Below are 19,440 nucleotides of genomic sequence, written 5' to 3' on the forward strand. Positions count from 1 at the left end.
CGCTTTAACCACTTGGTTACCCCACCGCCCCGGGCGTGCCAGAACGCCCAGCCTAATCACGGCGACTGAAGATAATATAGTCTTGTGAAATTCCGACTCCGTTCTTTCCTTTAAAAGGAATAAGCAAATGAAGGGCTTAGAGCTAAAAGGGGCCAAAATGCACTTTGGCCCTTTTTGCTTATCATTGCATAAATAACATCTATGAGTTCTTGTCTACCCGTAGAAAAAATGTTGTATGTTTTCATTTATGCGTTTTTGAAATATAGCTACTTAAAATTATATAAAAGGGCCAAAGTCAAGTTCCAAAAGGGCCAAAGTCACTTTGCCAGATTTTGGCCCTTTTAGCTCTCATTTCCGTGTGTGGTTAAGACTGGTTGTCTGAGAGAGGTTTTGAAAGTTTGGAAACCTTATTATTATCTTTCAACTATTTCAACAAAGTTGGCATTATTTAAAATCATTTTAATGTACTTCAATAGTATGTGTTTGTACTTTCAGTAGTAGTTACTCAATCTCACATGTTAAATCCCATGCAAATGCCTGAGGGTAAAAAAAGGGCCAAAATACAGACATTGGCCCTTTCCACCCTTACACAAATTAAAACTGTAAGTTTATTTCCTTTTTGAATGTTTTTTTTATAACAACATTTATATCTCTGCTGTAATGATCTGATGTCTAGGAATTTATCGATAAAAAGAAAAGAAAAAAAAGAGTTCATTAACATATATAATATTATGTGTTTTCATCACTTTTCTCAAAACAGACTCCACATGACATTGGCTCTTCAAATATGTCAATAACATCTAACTTGGTCGGAATTGCCCCGGGGATCGGAATATGCCCGATCTACCCTAATGGTGCTTTCTGTTCGAGAAATGTTACGAGGTAAAGCGATCGGACCGATTCAACATTTCGGCTTTCCGCCATTTCTCATCACCCCAAAGCTTGCTTAACGCAGCAACAGTATCCAAGGTAGGCGTGGCTTCGTGACGCACGTCGGAACTGCCTTGCGAAATTTAAAGAGCCTGTTTTGCACGGCTGGGTGAAGAGGCGCACCTGAGTTATCTTACGTAATCGACTCATTGATAGCGACCAACAGCCAAACCCCGCATCGCGGAGCGGTGATCAGTATATATACTGCCTGTCGTGAACACCTTCATTATTGACTCGAGTCTACGAGGCCCCGGTCGTATTGTTATCTACTGAGGAAGCACGACTGTTTAGATTTCTTATGACGATGGGAGCATGCACATGTACGCCTTCATGTAAGTAGATGCATGGGCGGATACAGCTTTTTTTAAAGGGGGGGGGGGGGGGGGGGGGGGGGGGGGGGGGTAGGAGTTTGCACAGAAACGTATGCGTGGTGCACACGGGCGGACCTATAGATATTGGTGTTGGTCACCGAAATAGCAGAAGAAAACCGCTTGTATCAGGACTGAAGGTTTGCAGTATATATGACGGCATATACGTTTCTGGATGGCGCTAATTGGACACCAGAGCCTCCGCGCCAACAGGTATATTACCTGTGGGTCACAGCTGGTGTCCTCACTACAGTATATGTATGGAACTATCTGCATCAACAATATATTTGAGGCCAGACCACGTTTCTCGAATTGGTTGTGAATTTGGGTCAGTACAGGAAACAAGAGTGGGGATAAACGTTCTCCCTGGCGTACCCCCGTTTACAATGCATGGAACGAGACAAGCATTCATCCTCAAACATAGTTGGCTATTTCTACTCATGCTAAAGCTTTACCCTTTACACCATTCCAAATCAAGTGGGTCAAGAGCTCAACCACTCAAAAACATTAACTCATGTATACCTACATACCAAGGTGACCCGTCAGTGTTGACGCTGGGTATACAAACAGGCCTAGGCATTCCATTCACCTCTTGTGAAGAGAACATTTGTGCCACCGATGGGGCAAGATGCACGAACACCTTGTATAATCGCTGTTTCATAACGATTCATAAACACTTGCTTACGGCATAGTCAGAATCTTACGGAAAGCATAGGATGCTGAAGGCATATTCTACCACGGATCTTTACGGGTCCTACTGATCTGTGGGTAGATTGAGTACTAAATAACAGGCCCCGAACAACAAGGGAGATAAGCGGGTCTTCCCACTCACCCAATCGTTTTTGTTAAAAAGCCAGTCAGGCGTGAAAATCCCAACAACCGGTGTCTCCTGTATTTTGCTACCTATGGAATAGTATACAGGACAAAATATCAGGTAAAAGAAGTTTATAAGACAGATTTCCAAAATATTTTATTGTTCATTTCCTCAAGGACTGCCAGGAAGTGGTACATACAAATTAAATAAAAACATAATTACAAATCCTCAAAACATTTAAGGTGTCATTCAGTATTCGTATATTCAATCAATGTCTTGTCACCCGAATTGATTTGTCTCTCGATCAAGCTGGACATAGCCTCGTTTTCTTAAAAGTCAGCCGTGAACCCATGACTAGTCCTTACAGAGACCATATCATCTATTATATGATCTCCGGTGCTTATCAAGCAGTGGTTCACAAATCACAAGCCCTCAGATTGCCCGGTCAATTTGCCATGGGTTAGTCACCCCCCCTGCACAATTACTCGGCCGGTCGGACAAACACAGGCAGGGGTTCCACACTGCCCGCCGCGGGCACCCTGTTGTTGTTGCGAGTCAACGAGCACCCGGTCGTACTGTGAGCTACTCACCAGTTTAACTGATTTCTTCCCACCATGGGATGCTGCCGATGTTCGCCTTCATGTACGTAGATGTGTAAATATATCGTTATATTCAGGTTATATATCTGACTGTGTTTTTGTAACAGTTGATAACGTGTCTATAACTGAATAATTAGCCAATAATAACCTTGGTCCGACCAAACCCGACTTTTACCGCAGCCTTTGCACTCCTAGGGCGAGTGCAGGCGTACCAGGAATAGAGGCTTTTGTTGTTGCATGGCAACGTCTTTGCAACACAGCTGATCGATCGATACTGTGTGTTGTAAACACCATGCGTTTATTGATGTTGTGATACACTGAGGGGGGTTATTATAACTGGCTAAAATTCATCTCACAATGTAGACACATGTAGATCTACAGGTTATTAGGTAATTAACGTGGGGATGTTTCAAATGTTTTCTTAGATCACGGGTAAATACTTTCGTCCCATGGTTGGTCACTGTTTCGGTGGAGACATGGTATATGTCTTAGTTCTCGCGACAGTACGTTTGTATCCCTATAACGTAACGGCATAAACGTATTACTCACTTAACTGAGCTAATGTATATTATATTGATATGATATGTATCCGTGTAGGTCACACAGCTGTACTGTATTAGCAAGTTCAGTTCGCAATTCTGTGTGAGCTCTTCGAGGACATCTATTGTGACATCTATTGTGTCATCTATTGTGTCATCTGTTGTGACATCTATTGTGTCATCTATTGTGACATCTATTGTGACATCTATTGTGTCATCTGTTGTGTCATCTATCTATTGTGACATCTATTGTGTCATCTATTGTGTCATCTGTTGTGACATCTATTGTGTCATCTATTGTGACATCTATTGTGACATCTATTGTGTCATCTGTTGTGACATCTATTGTGACATCTATTGTGTCATCTATTGTGACATCCATTGTGACATCTATTGTGACATCTATTGTGACATCCATTGTGTCATCTATTGTGTCATCTATTGTGTCATCTATTGTGACATCTATTGTGTCATCTTTTGTGACATCTATTGTGTCATCTATTGTGACATCTATTGTGTCATCTATTGTGACATCTATTGTGTCATCTATCTATTGTGTCATCTATTGTGTCATCTATTGTGACATCTATTGTGACATCCATTGTGACATCTATTGTGTCATCTATTGTGACATCCATTGTGACATCCATTGTGACATCTATTGGCATCTATTGTGTCATCTATTGTGACATCTATTGTGACATCCATTGTGACATCCATTGTGACATCTATTGTGTCATCTATTATGTGACATCTATTGTGACATCTATTGTGACATCTATTGTGACATCTATTGTGACATGCTGAGAATAGTTGAGTTTTACAATTTTCCATGTCATATGCATTTAGCTATATCTTGATAACAAACAAACAGACATGCTGTAATGTAAGGAAGTGAATCTCTTATTAATCCGTGATTTCGCAACATTCAAACAAGGCGAGCGACACGTAAACATCTTGTTGCTTGTTCAGGGTGCAGCGCGTTGCGGGATCATTCTGTCAACAATGGCGGTCATTTTCTCACTGTATAGAATCTTCCAAGCGTAGCAGCCAGGTCACTCCAGCTTGAAATGTAATACTCCGAGCATTGTGATCTATGAGATGGAGTCTGTGATAGAACGCTGGGATCGGGGCCTTGATTTCAGTCAGGGTTGGGAAAGCATAACATGTGAAAATGGGTCAGCGTCTTTCGAAATCCGTGTTACGAAATCCGCGAGTCAATTATAATATTCCGACTATTTCCTAAGTATGTGTTTATGAATCACAATCAAGTTACATATACCATATTTCTTCAATTAAGAGCCCAGCCCTTATTAATTTCAGTTTACGGTGAGACCTGATACTTACGAAAGGTCCGGCCTTTTTTCGTTTCGTGTCTCAGGGGCGGTCGGGTAGCCTAGAGGTTAAAGCGTAAGCTCGTCACGCCGAGGACACGGGTTCGATTCCGATATGGGTACAATGTGTGAAGGTTCTGGTGTCCCCCGCCGTGATATTGCTGGAATATTGTTAAAAGCGGCGTAAAACCATACCCACTCACTCGTTTCGTATCTGTGCGGAAAAAAGGGACGGCTCAGTTTAGAAAACTGTATGACATTCAAATCTACGGGGGAGAAATTATTAGCTGTAGCTGACTCGCGTTTTATTAGAGACCAGCTCCTATTTCAACGCACTGCCCAAGGTCATTTCCTTAAAAGCGGTTGGCCCTTAATAGCGTTTAGCCCATTATATAGATATTGTCCCTTTAATCGAGGCTGGCCCTAAATAGAGGTTGGCCCTTAGCAGGGATTAGTTCTTGATAGGGATTGACGCAAGATAGCGGTTGGCAAATAACAGCTGCGAGTTCTTAATAGGGCTTGCCCTTAATAGGGAATTAACACTGGTCACACATCTCAAATAAATTTATATCACATACATAGAATGTACGTTGTAGATAGAGAAATACAAGTTCTTGTACACGAATATATGCCTGTCAAATTACAGTCTCAAATTGATATAAGTTATATAGAAATCCATGATTTATTGGGTTGAAATCCCCCCCCCCCCCCCCCCCCGCTGAGCCGAGATAACGAACCTCTCTGACAACACCGCTTGTCAGTCTTTTTTTAAACTAGGTCTAATTATCACTATAGAAAACAGTTCTGACCTGTTTGCTGCGATGAAAGGTATTAAAACATTCTGAGGCAAAAGCATCACCCAGACAATATTTTGAGCAACAAAAATGTAAATACTTTTTTCTGAACCAATTTTTTTTTTCACAGCTTGCGTACCTCTTGAAGAGGTCAAGGGTCGACTACCTACACTACATACATTGTCAGTGATCAACGTCGTCATCGGCATTGTGAGCATGTCTCTGGGTATTCCCACTGTCGTCTTCGTCATTGCCAATCCACAAAGTCCGTTCTCCTCCGGTACCGGAATATACACAGGATTTTTGGTACGAATCTTCAATCTTCAATTGCTTTTGCCAATGCTTAACGCGTGTAAGCCTTTGATGGACAATCCAAATGTTTTCTTTTTTTTAATAATAATTAAAACTATTATTAAAAAAAGAAAATATTTGGATTCATTGGCACTTCATGTATGGTCACGACTATTATGCATTGTTGATTATGTATTTATGTATTTAATGTTGAACATTAATGTTTGATTTAATGAGCCCGTCTTCACGTTCCTTCGTTCGTCAACACCATACTCGTACCGATTGGTTTCACCAAAGTGTTACCATGTAAACATGTAAGAGTGAGTGAGTGAGTTGGGTTTAACGCCGCTTTTAACAGTATTCCAGTTATATCGCGGCGTGTCAGCTTAATGTGGGAGGAAAGCCCGAAGTGATGCAGGTCTCAGACGTTAACCACTTCTGTGAAACCCACGAGCACAGTTATGGTGCTGCCAAACCTAGAAACATAATCGGGGCGAACGGGGATTCGAACCCACAATCACAGGTTTCTGGCGTGCCCAAGGGACGCAACTCTGCACAGCGAATCGCGGCGCCTTAGACGACTGGGCCACCCGTGCCCTCCAAGCATGTAAGAAGTGCGTCACTCAGGGCTTTCCTCTCTCGTTAAGCTGACATGCAGTTATGTGACTGAAATACATCTTTAGCGGCGTTAAACCCAACTCACTCACTAAAGTGTGTCAATTCAATGTGGTTTGTCAGCACCATACCTATACAAGAATTCAACAAATCTTCACAAGTTCTTTTTTCGTTAGTATATTCTATCATTCTTTGTGATTTTCGGATGTTCTCTCTCAATCCCGGTTCGCCCCGATTATGTTTATCGGTTTATCAGCACCATACCCGTGCTCGTGGGTTTCACCGAAGTGGTAAACGTCTGAGACCTGCATCACTTCGGGCTTTCCTCCCACATTAAGCTGACATGCCGCGATTTAACTGGAATACTGTTAAAACTCAACTCACTCACTCACTCGTATGTTCTCCCATTAATGATGTTCCACCTTATCTGTTATTTTTTACAGATATTCTTGTTCGGAGTGTTTGGGCTGCTGATGCTGAAGGAGGCAAAGGCAGAGATACCATCCAAGATAAGGTGTCTGGTAAGTCTTGAAGAATTGTCCTCATTTGATAGTACACATGTTTGTTTGTATATTCCAGCTATACGACGGTGGTCTGTAAATAATCGAGTCTGGACCAGACAATCCAGTGATTGGCATCATGAGCATATATATATATATATTGGGGAATATACGTATCATTACGCAACGCGTTGTCAATTCTTTTAGCAATGTTCGTTTGCGCTTAGGCGGAACCAAATCGTAAGAATGGCCCATACACAAACTGTTGAATTCCTTTTTACGATAGTTCCACATTGGCAAGGCAAAATGATGACAGATGGTCATTTATGGAGTTAAAATCGCTTCCTGCCGTTTGTTATTCTCTTGAAAATGTTTCCTTATAAGCTGTAAATTTCTCATTTAACTCGTCAATCGAGACTGTTATTTTCGCAAAGCGGAATTTTTTGTGACCTCAAATATTTTTCAAATATGACTTTTGGTTATATTTTTAAGATTTTGCAAACTCGGAACTAATTTTAAGTCACAATTAAAACGGGTCGGGAAACTTCCCTGCGTGTAGAAAAGGGAGGATTTACGTTACTAGGTTTTACATTTGTAACAAAAACGTAATTCTAAAATAAAACATAACATAACATAAAACTACACAAAATGTACATAATATATAGGATATTCCACGTGTCTCGTGAAATATCATGTATCTATCATCTCGTGACGGGGGCACCAGAAATTTTCACTCGTGGCTCCTCGAGACACATTAAAAATATCCTCTGTCATCTCTGCACGCAATGTCGTTGAATAAGCGTAGTGAAGTAGAGATCTGTTAATATTTAGTTTGAGAGGCATTTAGAAGTTGAAGTACGAGTGAGTGAGTGAGTGAGCGAGTATGGTTTTACGCCGCTTTTAGCAATATTCCAGCAATATCACGGCGGGGGACACCAGAAATGGGCTTCACACATTGTACCCATGTCGGGAATCGAACCCGGGTCTTCGGCGTGAAGAGCGAACGCTTTAACAACTGGGCTACCCGACCGCCCCAAGTTGAAGTACGAAGTAATGATAAAGTATATGGATGAACAACTTCTTTATTTCAATTAGGAGCGACGTTTCGGTGCAGGTTCTAACATCGTTATCAAACAATCCATACATCGTATCCTTACTTTGTCAATATTTGTTCGTGAAACTTGTTCCCGCAGTGCATAAGCACGCGCTTTGCTGTATGTTTATTAGACGAGTGATCTCTTCACGGGCAGTGATAACTATATTTATTTGTTGTTTAGGTTGTGGCTGTCCGGGCGTGTATGAGCACGGCGTTGAATCTTGGGTTTCTGCATCTGAGCTTCTCTATCTGGTCAATGGCCGTCTGCTTCTCCGGTGATGGCGGCCAGACGTGCGGTGGTCAACATCGCTCTGCCAACAGCCTCCTCTCCGTATTCAACAGCATCGTCGCGCTGACCAGCGCGGTGTTGAACCTTGTGTATCAGGTCTATGCCGCTAAGGTATTGAATGCCCTCTGGGGCTTGAAAAAAGGCTGCGACGTGGAGATGGTAAATGCCTAGACTTGCCACACCAATACCAGGAAAATACCATGATGACACCAGGAAAATACCATGATGATACCAGGATAATACCATGATGATACCAGGATAATACTATGATGACACCAGGATAGCATTATAATACAACAACGAAACCCTTAGTTTGAAATTCACGTAGCTGGATAATAACATATTTCTTGATGACCAATGGGTCCATCACAGGCAGGACACGCCCATTTCAGATCTTGGATGCCGGACGACTTTAAACTAGCTTCTGAGACAGTTCAATGCCTTATTTGTTATGGGCTTGAGAAAATTGCATGGGGGCATGGATCATGGGGGTGAAAAATCGTTGGAAAGATACTGAAAATATTTCTTAAAACGTTCCTAACTGTAAATTATTACGCAAAACATGTTTATGTTATTCGGCAACAATCACAACAGGGAGCCACGTCCTGTCCTAGACTGGTTTACCTGCCATAGAGCGCTTGCGCTCCTCGCCTGCAGCCGCTGCGAGGCGAAGTGCAGGGTACCAATCTAACTCTTTCCGGCCTCTATCCTCATACAGCATTTCGCTGCGTTGAAATGTCTGCCTGTGGAGAAGGACGGAGACAGACCCGCAGTTGGGCGTGAAACGTTGATCCATTTCTGTCTAGCGAGGTCTCCCTCTCGAGATAGCCGGGAATAGGCCTATGGGCTCATATTAGGGAAACGTTGACCCAGTTTCCGTGTAGCGAGATATTAGCACTTTTGTACAGTGTGAGTAATTGACGTTTCATACCATTCGGGAGGTAACTCTCATGGAGAAGTATGGTTTATGGTTAAGAATAATAAACGTTGTCGGTTTCAATTTTATCAATACCTGCATGTCTGCCATGTGCAGATCTACTTCATTTCAAAATAATATCACAACATTGTAGGAATTACTTTGAAAATATTAATTATGAAAAATATTAGTAACTCTACCACTATAGATACATCAATGTCAACGGTATCATGTATACCATTATGATTGTGTCAGCTTTATACCCAATGTTTCTTGAAAACAATAACAAATGTTTCAGTGAGTCATTGTTGTGAAACCATATTCACTAGTTTTGTGTGCATTACCATATTTGTACACTGTAACACATCTGTGTGACTTAATAACATCATTCTATGGCAGTCTTTGAAAACAAATAAAACCCAAAGATGTTTAAAACCTGCGCATTGGGCTGTTTTACTTCTTTCACATGTTTCATTTCTCGCATCGTGTATATATTCAGTGTTTCTAGCATCCTTTCACGAACATATCCCACTGATTCGGTTAAACCAGGTTGAGTGAGGGAGTGAGTGAGTGAGTGAGTGAGTGAGCGAGTGAGTGAGTGAGGGTGAGCGAGTGAGTGAGTGAATTGCAGTGTTCCATTTAAGAAAAATTAAAAGTTGACCTTCTGCGTTACTTTGGTTCTCGATAAGAAATAAAAGATTTCTCCCTTGCTCATGACCAAATACCCGAGAATTTACATGACATTCATAATGCCTTTTGTTTGGTAACCGCAGTATACCTCCATTGTCTGAATTACTATTAATTTTGTAACAAATGAGATGTTTTGTATATTACTTCTTGTTCACGTATTTACATCGTGTGTTTATTAAATAAACATATTATTATCATACATGCAGGATACCGTTTGTTATCTTTTCACGTCATGCGAAAGATATTTGTTAACTGAAAGTGTCGGTGATGTGAGGTTAAATAGTGCTTTACGTCGCGTTCGGGGGAGGGGGGGGAGGCTGCTTGTCCTCGTCCCGACTAAAGTACTGACGGAAATGCTAGCGGTCTTGGCGTTTTGGAGGACTCCCTCCAGCCAGACTAACTGACCAGCAGGGTCGGTCATGTCGGTTTATCATGGTTGCAGTAGATATTTGTTTTCAGTCCTATGATCCTTAATCCTTGAGGTGCCTTCACTGTGTGGTAGGCGTCTGTACATTTGACGCAATGAATATAGACAAGAATTACGTAACATAATATTGTTTGGTTTAACCCTGCATTAAACGAAGGTTCACCTTTCAGCTTAATATATTGCTAGAGTGTTGCAAAAAACTGCGTACAATCCAGCTCACTCACTCACTCACTCACTCAATCACTAAGATCCGGGATAGAATAGGTCTTCAGCAACCCATGCTTGTATAAAAGGCGACTATGCCTGTCGTAAAAGGCGACTAACGGGATCGGGTGGTCGGACTCGCTGACTTGGTTGATGCATGTAAACGTATCCCAACTGCGTGGATCGATGCTCATGATCTCAATCACTGGATTGTCTGGTCCAGACTCGATGATTTACAGACCACCGTCATATAGCTGGAATATTCCTGAGTGCGGCGTTAAACAACAAACAAACACTTTGCTGAAGCAATCGAGATCAGGTATGGTGCTAAAAGTCAAGAATCAATATCATGGACCACGACCAATGCAACAATCTCCACACAGCAATTGGACCACGGGAGACCCGCGTTTCCTCAGATGTGTTAGGAGAACCACACAGAAACACCACCACCCGTAAACATACTCCTGAAAAAGATTTCTTCCGATGACATCACACTGATTCAAGTTGGAGTTTAACGACTGTCAAGGGCGAACCATAAACATCCAAAGAGGTATTCTGATCATATTTTCTTTCTAACTTGGAGGGGAGGTCGGGTAGCCTAGTGGTTGAAGCGTTCGCTCGTCATGCCGAAGACCCGGGTTCGATTCCCGACATAGGTACATTGTGTGAAGCCCATTTCTGGTGTCCCCCGTCGTGATATTGCTGGAATATTGCTAAAAGCAGCGTAAAGCCATACTCACTCACTCTAACTTGGAAATGGGGTTGTCTACCTTTACGGAAGTTCGCCATCTGTTCTGCATCACCAATCCAGTCTTCCCAGAGGTCGGCAGTGGCGTTGTACAGGGATTGCGAGTCGACGGGGAATTGGTCGGAGGGGTACCAGTCGTGGTTCCCCATTGTGGCGTACACCTTGACCCCCGGGAACGCCGCCTTCAGGGCGTCAGTGATACTTCTGAGGATTTGCACGACGTACGTCTCATTGGTGTATTGATCCTCGATGTGAGCCACGTTGTCGCTGTAACCCACAGTGGAAATACAGGTAGACGGTGTATGTACGTCATAACACATTTATCAAATAACACACAGTGGAAATACAGGTAGATGGTGTATGTACGTCATAACACATTTATCAAATAACACACACCGGAAATACAGGTAGATGGTGTATGTACGTCATAACACATTTATCAAATAACCCTCAGTGGAAATACAGGTAGATGGTGTATGTACGTCATTACACATTTATCAAATAACCCTCAGTGGAAATACAGGTAGACGGTGTATGTACGTCATAACACATTTATCAAATAACACACACCGGAAATACAGGTAGATGGTGTATGTACGTCATAACACATTTATCAAATAACCCTCAGTGGAAATACAGGTAGATGGTGTATGTACGTCATAACACATTTATCAAATAACACACAGTGGAAATACAGGTAGATGGTGTATGTACGTCATAACACATTTATCAAATAACACACAGTGGAAATACAGGTAGATGGTGTACAGTCACTGTGTAAAAATATGTCAATTTGTAAAATGACTGAAATTTTCAATATACAAAACGTCTAAATATGTCTTTCATATGACCATTATATTTCCTTTTATTATATCTTGATAACGAATTCCAAACATTTTTATACTTTATTTCATCACTCAGTGACTAAAAATGGTTGGATTAAAAAACACAAAACGATACATTGTATATTTTTTCTCAACAATGATCCTTCGTTCAGAAGCACCATGTGCAGTTAGATATGAACATTCTGAAATACCTTGGAGTTCCCCCAACAGTAAACGGTCACGAGGCGCTATGGCCCAAGTAAAACCCATGTTCAACTCCATTTATATACTGTTGTCAACCACTATCGACAAATACGATAGAAATATACACTCGAAACACACATTGATATATTGAAAGAATGTTTTTTATTTGGAACTTTGTAGCTTTACCCAGTCCACAGGCTGAAGTCGACGTTTCGGTTGATGTCGGCCATGGCGTTGATGCTGTCGTTGACGAGCCGCCAGGGGGAGTCACACCAGTAGTCGCCATAGATGCCCCGCACCGGAACTTCGTCATTACAGGACCGCATTTCAGACCAGTAGGTTGTGTCGTAATGGTGGTCCGTGATGTGCCAGAAGTAACCTTTGAGAGAGAAAAGTTGATTTTAAATAACTGCATGTATCAGTAGTGACGTTTACTTCTCTTCAAGTACATATAATGCATCGTCAATACTTCATGGACCCGTGAAGATCCGGGGTAGAATAGAGCTTCAGCAACCCATGCTTGCAGTAAGAGGCGACGATGCTTGTCGTAAGAGGCAACTAAGCGGATCGGGTGGTCAGTCTCGCTGATTTGGTTGATGCATGTCATTGTATCCCAGTTGCCTAGATCGATGCTCATGGTGTCAAACACTGGATTATCTGACCCAGACTCGATTATTTACAAACCGCTGTCATATAGCTGGAATATTGCTGAGTGCGGCGTTAAACAACAAACAAACAAAACATGGATTTATTTACGCATAATGCATACGTCAGATGAAGCAACAGCCTGGCTCCAGTAGTAGGGACACGACAGGGAGTTCTGACAATTGAGCTCTCAGATTATATTGCGCAAACGGCAATACTTCTCCCTCAACATGTGCTTCAGCTCTGAATGTCAGGCAAAAGGAAGGTTTGCACAAGGTTCAGAGTAGGGATCATTTGACTTGCATGAGTGAGTGAGATTGGTTTAACGCCGCTTTTCACATTATTTCAGTTATATCGAGGCGTGTCAGCTTAATGTGGGAGGAAAGCCCGAAGTGATGCAGGTCTAAGACGTTTACCACTTCGGTGAAACCCACGAGCACGGGTATGGTGCTGACAAACCTAGAAACATAATCGGGGCGAACCGGGATTCGAACCCACAATCATAGGTTTCTGGCGTGCCCAAGGGACGCAACTCTGCACAGCGAATCTCGGCGCCTTAGACGACTGGGCCACCCGTGCCCCCCTTGACTTGCATGAGTTATTGCACATTGCCTCACTTCATTGCTTGACATACTACTGCGAGTCACGAATACACCTATCTGCGGCCATATGTATTCGCAGGTGAGAGAGGAAGGTGATCTTAGTGTCCCATTCGGCTAAGCCGCCGCGATTCGCTGTGCAGAGTTGTGTCCGCTGGGTACACCAGAAACCTATGATTGTGGGTTCGAATCCTGGTTCACCCCGATTATGTTTCTAGGTTTGTTAGCACCATACCGTGCTCGCGGGTTTCACCGAAGTGGTAAACGTCTGAGGTCAGCATCACGTGGGTCTGACACGCTGTGATACAACTTGAAGACTGTTCAAAGTTGCGTTGAACTCACTCACTCACGTTAAACAAAAAAGAAACAAACAAACAAACAAACAAACAAACACCATCCAATCCCATTTGACTACGCCCTACAGTTGGAGAATGTAGACCCGTGTGTGTAATGTACCAGGTTATATTCTAATACACTCACATCAAGATTTTACTTTGACTTGCAAAGGTGGGGGTTCAGAGGACCCCAACTGATTAATGCTGAAGGACCTTGAAGGCAATATAAGGATCCTAAAGTAATGAAATGGTGTATTGCACTGTGGGTTTTGATAATTACTTTAGAGCCTAGAATGAATCAATGACCATGTTGACAGTGGTCATGCTCTTGATGCGCTGTAGTGAGTGATTCAGTAAAAAATAAATTTTACTGTTGGATTTTACGCCGCTTTTAGCACCATTTCAGCAATATCACGGCGGGGGACACCAGAAATGGGCTTCATACAAAGTACCCATGGGATGATGGGCTGTAGGTACATGAATATTGTGCGTCCATTTTCTCTACTTTTGTGCGTACGGGACGCACGATTGTGCGTCTTGTAAAAGCCTGCACATGTACCGGCTAATCTCAACTCTCCGCTCTTAAGCATACCCGGGAACAAGTCCCGCGAGATGCATCACGTCTCTCGAATTGCGTGTTTTACTTCGGCCTGTTGGAGACTTGATTAAACAGCCTTGCGAAACAGTTAATCGAGGGTCGCATTATGGGGGTAAGAATGGGACCGACATGAGCAGTGGATTACCAAACTTGACATTAAAGTGTTTAAAGTGTATTAAACAGTTTAGATTAGCGTCCATGGCAGATACATCGTGAAATTGTTTCGTGCACGTGATCACATGATACAACACAACCTGGCGACAGCTATAAACTTTACATACCTGCATAAATTGTTTCCGAAGTTAACGAAATAAGCTGAATGGTCGATTGGTTCGGATCACTGATGATGACGCTTGAATTAGCGTCGTTACAATATAGATTGTAAATAGTGGAAAACAGCGGGATAAAAAACTAAAATAAAAAAAAAAGCGGGATAAAAAGTCATGTAAGTTATGTAATTATGTTGTATTTTGACATATATATCACCATGGATACAACAATTATCGATAAATATCAATATCGCGCGCTCGTTGGTGAGTTTACAAGTACTAGTTGACCAGAAAATACTGTATCTGCTGTTTTGAAAAGTAAAGGAGGTGACGAACGTTGTTGTCCTTTGAAAGGAGCGTTTACCCACAGCCGGGCATGAATAGACTGTAAACAGCGACATGGCGATGATGTTAACTGCAATAACCACAATACTTTTATCGATAAATATTCAATGTATTTCATAATAACGCACTAGCTGATTGAAGCATCATGAAAACACTATTCACACTATTTAGACCTTTTTTTAGACGTATAAACACTTGAACGGTACAACATTAACTTGGCACGGATAGACTTTGAGTTGTAATGTTGTAATATATTTGTAAAGATGCTTTAACACTAAATGTTAATTCGACCTTATCGTCTCCTTTGATGTAAATCGACGAACAGTGTTACCTGATGTGTTTTTGAGAACGAGTCACGTGGGTATCGTATGACCTTATTTGAACATCGAGATGTCGATATCAAGTCAGGTATTTGTCTATTTGTCTAATACCAAAACCGCAAAAGGCCCATACCTACCTGAATACTTGCCTGTTTGTGGGTATAACCCAAATCTAGCTGGGCCTACCACGCTTCCGATGTGTTGAAGATTTGTATATCAGGGCATAAACTAGCCGGGCGTTTGGACTGCGGATTGTGGGTTGTAGGGTTCAGGGCTGTGGGGTGTTGGGAGTGTGTGTTGCGGGAATGTGAGGTGTGAGGTGGGGAGTGTGTGTTACGGGGTTTGGGGAGTGTGTGTTGCGGGATGTAGGATGTGGGGAGTGTGTGTTACGGGGTTTGGGGAGTGTGTGTTGCGGGATGTGGGGTGTGAGGTGGGGAGTGTGTGTTACGGGGTTTGGGGAGCGTGTGTTGCGGGGTTTGGGGAGCGTGTGTTGCGGGATGTGGGGTGTGAGGTGGGGAGTGTGTGTTACGGGGTTTGGGGAGTGTGTGTTGCGGGATGTGGGATGTTGGGAGCTTGTGTTGCGAAGTGCGGGTTGTGGGGTGTGAGGTGGGGAGTGTGTGTTACGGGGTTTGGGGAGCGTGTGTTACGGGGTTTGGGGAGCGTGTGTTGCGGGGTTTGTGGAGTGTGTGTTGCGGGTTGTGGGGTGTGAGGTGGGGAGTGTGTGTTACGGGGTTTGGGGAGCGTGTGGTACGGGGTTTGGGGAGCGTGTGTTACGGGGTTTGGGGAGCGTGTGGTACGGGGTTTGGGGAGCGTGTGTTACGGGGTTTGGGGAGCGTGTGTTGCGGGGTTTGGGGAGTGTGTGTTGCGGGGTTTGGGGAGTGTGTGTTGCGGGATGTGGGTTGTGAGGTGGGCAGCGTGTGTTACGGGGTTTGTGGAGCGTGTGTTGCGGGGTTTGTGGAGTGTGTGTTACGGGGTTTGGGGAGTGTGTGTTGCGGGATGTGGGGTGTGAGGTGGGGAGTGTGTGTTACGGGGTTTGGGGAGCGTGTGTTACGGGGTTTGGGGAGCGTGTGTTGCGGGGTTTGGGGAGTGTGTGTTGCGGGATGTGGGTTGTGAGGTGGGCAGCGTGTGTTACGGGGTTTGTGGAGCGTGTGTTGCGGGGTTTGTGGAGTGTGTGTTACGGGGTTTGGGGAGTGTGTGTTGCGGGATGTGGGGTGTGAGGTGGGGAGTGTGTGTTACGGGGTTTGGGGAGCGTGTGTTACGGGGTTTGGGGAGCGTGTGTTGCGGGGTTTGGGGAGTGTGTGTTGCGGGGTTTGGGGAGTGTGTGTTGCGGGGTTTGGGGAGTGTGTGTTGCGGGATGTGGGTTGTGAGGTGGGCAGCGTGTGTTACGGGGTTTGGGGAGCGTGTGTTACGGGGTTTGGGGAGCGTGTGTTGCGGGGTTTGGGGAGTGTGTGTTGCGGGGTTTGGGGAGTGTGTGTTGCGGGGTTTGGGGAGTGTGTGTTGCGGGATGTGGGTTGTGCGGTGGGCAGCGTGTGTTACGGGGTTTGTGGAGCGTGTGTTGCGGGGTTTGTGGAGTGTGTGTTGCGGGATGTGGGGTGTGAGGTGGGGAGTGTGTGTTACGGGGTTTGGGGAGCGTGTGTTACGGGGTTTGGGGAGCGTGTGTTGCGGGGTTTGTGGAGCGTGTGTTGCGGGGTTTGTGGAGTGTGTGTTACGGGGTTTGGGGAGTGTGTGTTGCGGGATGTGGGGTGTGAGGTGGGGAGTGTGTGTTACGGGGTTTGGGGAGCGTGTGTTACGGGGTTTGGGGAGCGTGTGTTGCGGGGTTTGGGGAGTGTGTGTTGCGGGGTTTGGGGAGTGTGTGTTGCGGGGTTTGGGGAGTGTGTGTTGCGGGATGTGGGTTGTGAGGTGGGCAGCGTGTGTTACGGGGTTTGTGGAGCGTGTGTTGCGGGGTTTGTGGAGTGTGTGTTACGGGGTTTGGGGAGTGTGTGTTGCGGGATGTGGGGTGTGAGGTGGGGAGTGTGTGTTACGGGGTTTGGGGAGCGTGTGTTACGGGGTTTGGGGAGCGTGTGTTGCGGGGTTTGGGGAGTGTGTGTTGCGGGGTTTGGGGAGTGTGTGTTGCGGGGTTTGGGGAGTGTGTGTTGCGGGATGTGGGTTGTGAGGTGGGCAGCGTGTGTTACGGGGTTTGGGGAGCGTGTGTTACGGGGTTTGGGGAGCGTGTGTTGCGGGGTTTGGGGAGTGTGTGTTGCGGGGTTTGGGGAGTGTGTGTTGCGGGGTTTGGGGAGTGTGTGTTGCGGGATGTGGGTTGTGAGGTGGGCAGCGTGTGTTACGGGGTTTGTGGAGTGTGTGTTGCGGGATGTGGGTTGTGAGGTGGGGAGTGTGTGTTGCGGGGTTTGTGGAGTGTGTGTTGCGGGATGTGGGGTGTGAGGTGGGGAGTGTGTGTTACGGGGTTTGGGGAGCGTGTGTTACGGGGTTTGGGGAGCGTGTGTTGCGGGGTTTGGGGAGTGTGTGTTGCGGGGTTTGGGGAGTGTGTGTTGCGGGATGTGGGGTGTGAGGTGGGGAGTGTGTGTTACGGGGTTTGGGGAGCGTGTGTTACGGGGTTTGTGGAGCGTGTGTTGCGGGGTTTGTGGAGTGTGTGTTGCGGGGTTTGGGGAGTGTGTGTTGCGGGGTTTGTGGAGTGTGTGTTGCGGGGTTTGTGGAGTGTGTGTTGCGGGGTTTGGGGAATGTGTGTTGCACTGAGTGGGTGTGGATAGTGAGGTGGGGAGTGTGTTTTGAGGGGTGTGGGGAGCGTGCGTTCGGGGTGTGGGGAGCGTGTGTTGAGGGGTGCGGGGAGTGTGTGGTATTGGTGTGGAGCTTGGGGTGTGGGGAGCGTGTGTTGCGGGATGTGGGGTGTGGGGTGTGGGATGTTGGGTGTTGGGAGTGTGTGTTGCGGGATGTGGGATGTGGGGAGCCTGTGTTGTGTGGTTTGGGGAGTGTGTGCTGAGGGGTTTGGGGAGTGTGTGTTGCACTGTGTGGGTGTGGAGAGTGAGGTGGGGAGTGTGTGTTGCGGGCTTTGGGGAGTGTGTGTTGCACTGTGTGGGTTTGGAGAGTGAGGTGGGGAGTGTGTGTTGAGGGGTGTTGGGAGCGTGTGTTGCGGGGTGTGGGGAGTGTGTGTTGAGGGGTGCGGGGACTGTGTGGTATTGGTGTGGAGCTTGGGGTGTGGGGAGCGTGTGTTGCGGGGTGTGGGATGTTGGGTGTTGGGAGTGTGTGTTGCGGGATGTGGGATGTGGGGAGCCTGTGTTGTGTGGTTTGGGGAGTGTGTGTTGCGGGCTTTGGGGAGTGTGAGTTGCACTGTGTGGGTGTGGAGAGTGAGGTGGGGAGCGTGTGTTGAGGGTACACTGACACCACTATCTCTTTTTCTTCCTCTCTTTGAGGATCACATACAGCAATATCTCTCTTTTTTGTCCACGCGTCAGAACACAGCCACTACTATTTTTCTCCGCACTCATGAATATTCAAGCTATATGTCAGTGGTCAGCAAATAATCGAGTCTGGATCAGACGATCCAGTGATCGATATCATGAGCCGCGATCCATGCAATTTGGATACGATGACATGCATTAACCAAGACAGCAAGCCTGACCACCCGATCCCCGTTAGTCGCCTCTTACGACAAGCATTGTCGCTTTTTACTGCAAGCATGTGTTGCTTAAGGACCTATCCTACTCCGGATCTTCACAAGACGATTACGTTCCTACTAGAGAAACACGGCAATAATTAAATATGGTCATTTCCAGTTTCAGCTAACAGCCAACCAATAACACGGAATGTCATTGCCGAGTGACCCGTAAAGATCCGGGTTAGAATAGGCCTTCAGCAACCCATGATTGCCTGTTGATATATACGACATTCACCCTTATTGTAAAGAAATAAATGTTAACATTAAGGGTTGCGAGCGCTACTTCAAGTGTATTTGTTTACAAAGAGGGTTGATACCCAACCAACTGATCATGTTTACATATATAAAGAGAAGTTTCTACATTATGGGTTGCAACAAAGCAATGGAAATAAACTTTGAAATGTTTTGCTGGTTTCGAGGTATTTCAACAGAAAGTTAATAATCAGTGGATATCAGTTCATGTGCTTCATTAATGTTTACTGAAAACAAAAGAAATGA

The 19,440-nt window shown here is 44.9% G+C and overlaps 2 protein-coding genes across 3 annotated transcripts; one reads left to right on the forward strand and one right to left on the reverse strand.

Annotated features, from left to right (window-relative positions):
- The first annotated feature begins 1,039 nt into the window (after positions 1 to 1,039).
- On the forward strand, positions 1,040 to 9,976 carry LOC124150921. Of its 2 annotated transcripts, none has more exons than XM_046523115.2 (4): positions 1,040 to 1,262; positions 5,509 to 5,684; positions 6,728 to 6,805; positions 8,062 to 9,976. In XM_046523115.2, exons 1-4 carry the CDS (start codon positions 1,229 to 1,231, stop codon positions 8,338 to 8,340), a joined length of 567 nt encoding a protein of 188 aa, XP_046379071.2. In that variant the 5' UTR covers positions 1,040 to 1,228; the 3' UTR covers positions 8,341 to 9,976. The 2 variants fall into 2 exon arrangements, with proteins under 2 accessions (XP_046379071.2, XP_046379072.1); XM_046523116.2 differs by lacking the exon at positions 1,040 to 1,262 and adding an exon at positions 2,520 to 2,754.
- Positions 9,977 to 10,192: 216 nt separating this feature from the next.
- On the reverse strand, positions 10,193 to 12,508 carry LOC125378296 (acid sphingomyelinase-like phosphodiesterase 3b). The gene is made up of 3 exons (XM_048393762.1): positions 12,369 to 12,508; positions 11,177 to 11,421; positions 10,193 to 10,281 (listed from the first exon to the last, which is right to left on the reverse strand). Exons 1-3 carry the CDS (start codon positions 12,506 to 12,508, stop codon positions 10,193 to 10,195), a joined length of 474 nt encoding a protein of 157 aa, XP_048249719.1.
- Positions 12,509 to 19,440: the final 6,932 nt, after the last annotated feature.

This window comes from Haliotis rufescens, unplaced genomic scaffold (assembly GCF_023055435.1).
Source record: "Haliotis rufescens isolate VD_foot unplaced genomic scaffold, xgHalRufe1.0.p SCAF_12, whole genome shotgun sequence".
NCBI lineage: Eukaryota > Metazoa > Mollusca > Gastropoda > Lepetellida > Haliotidae > Haliotis > Haliotis rufescens.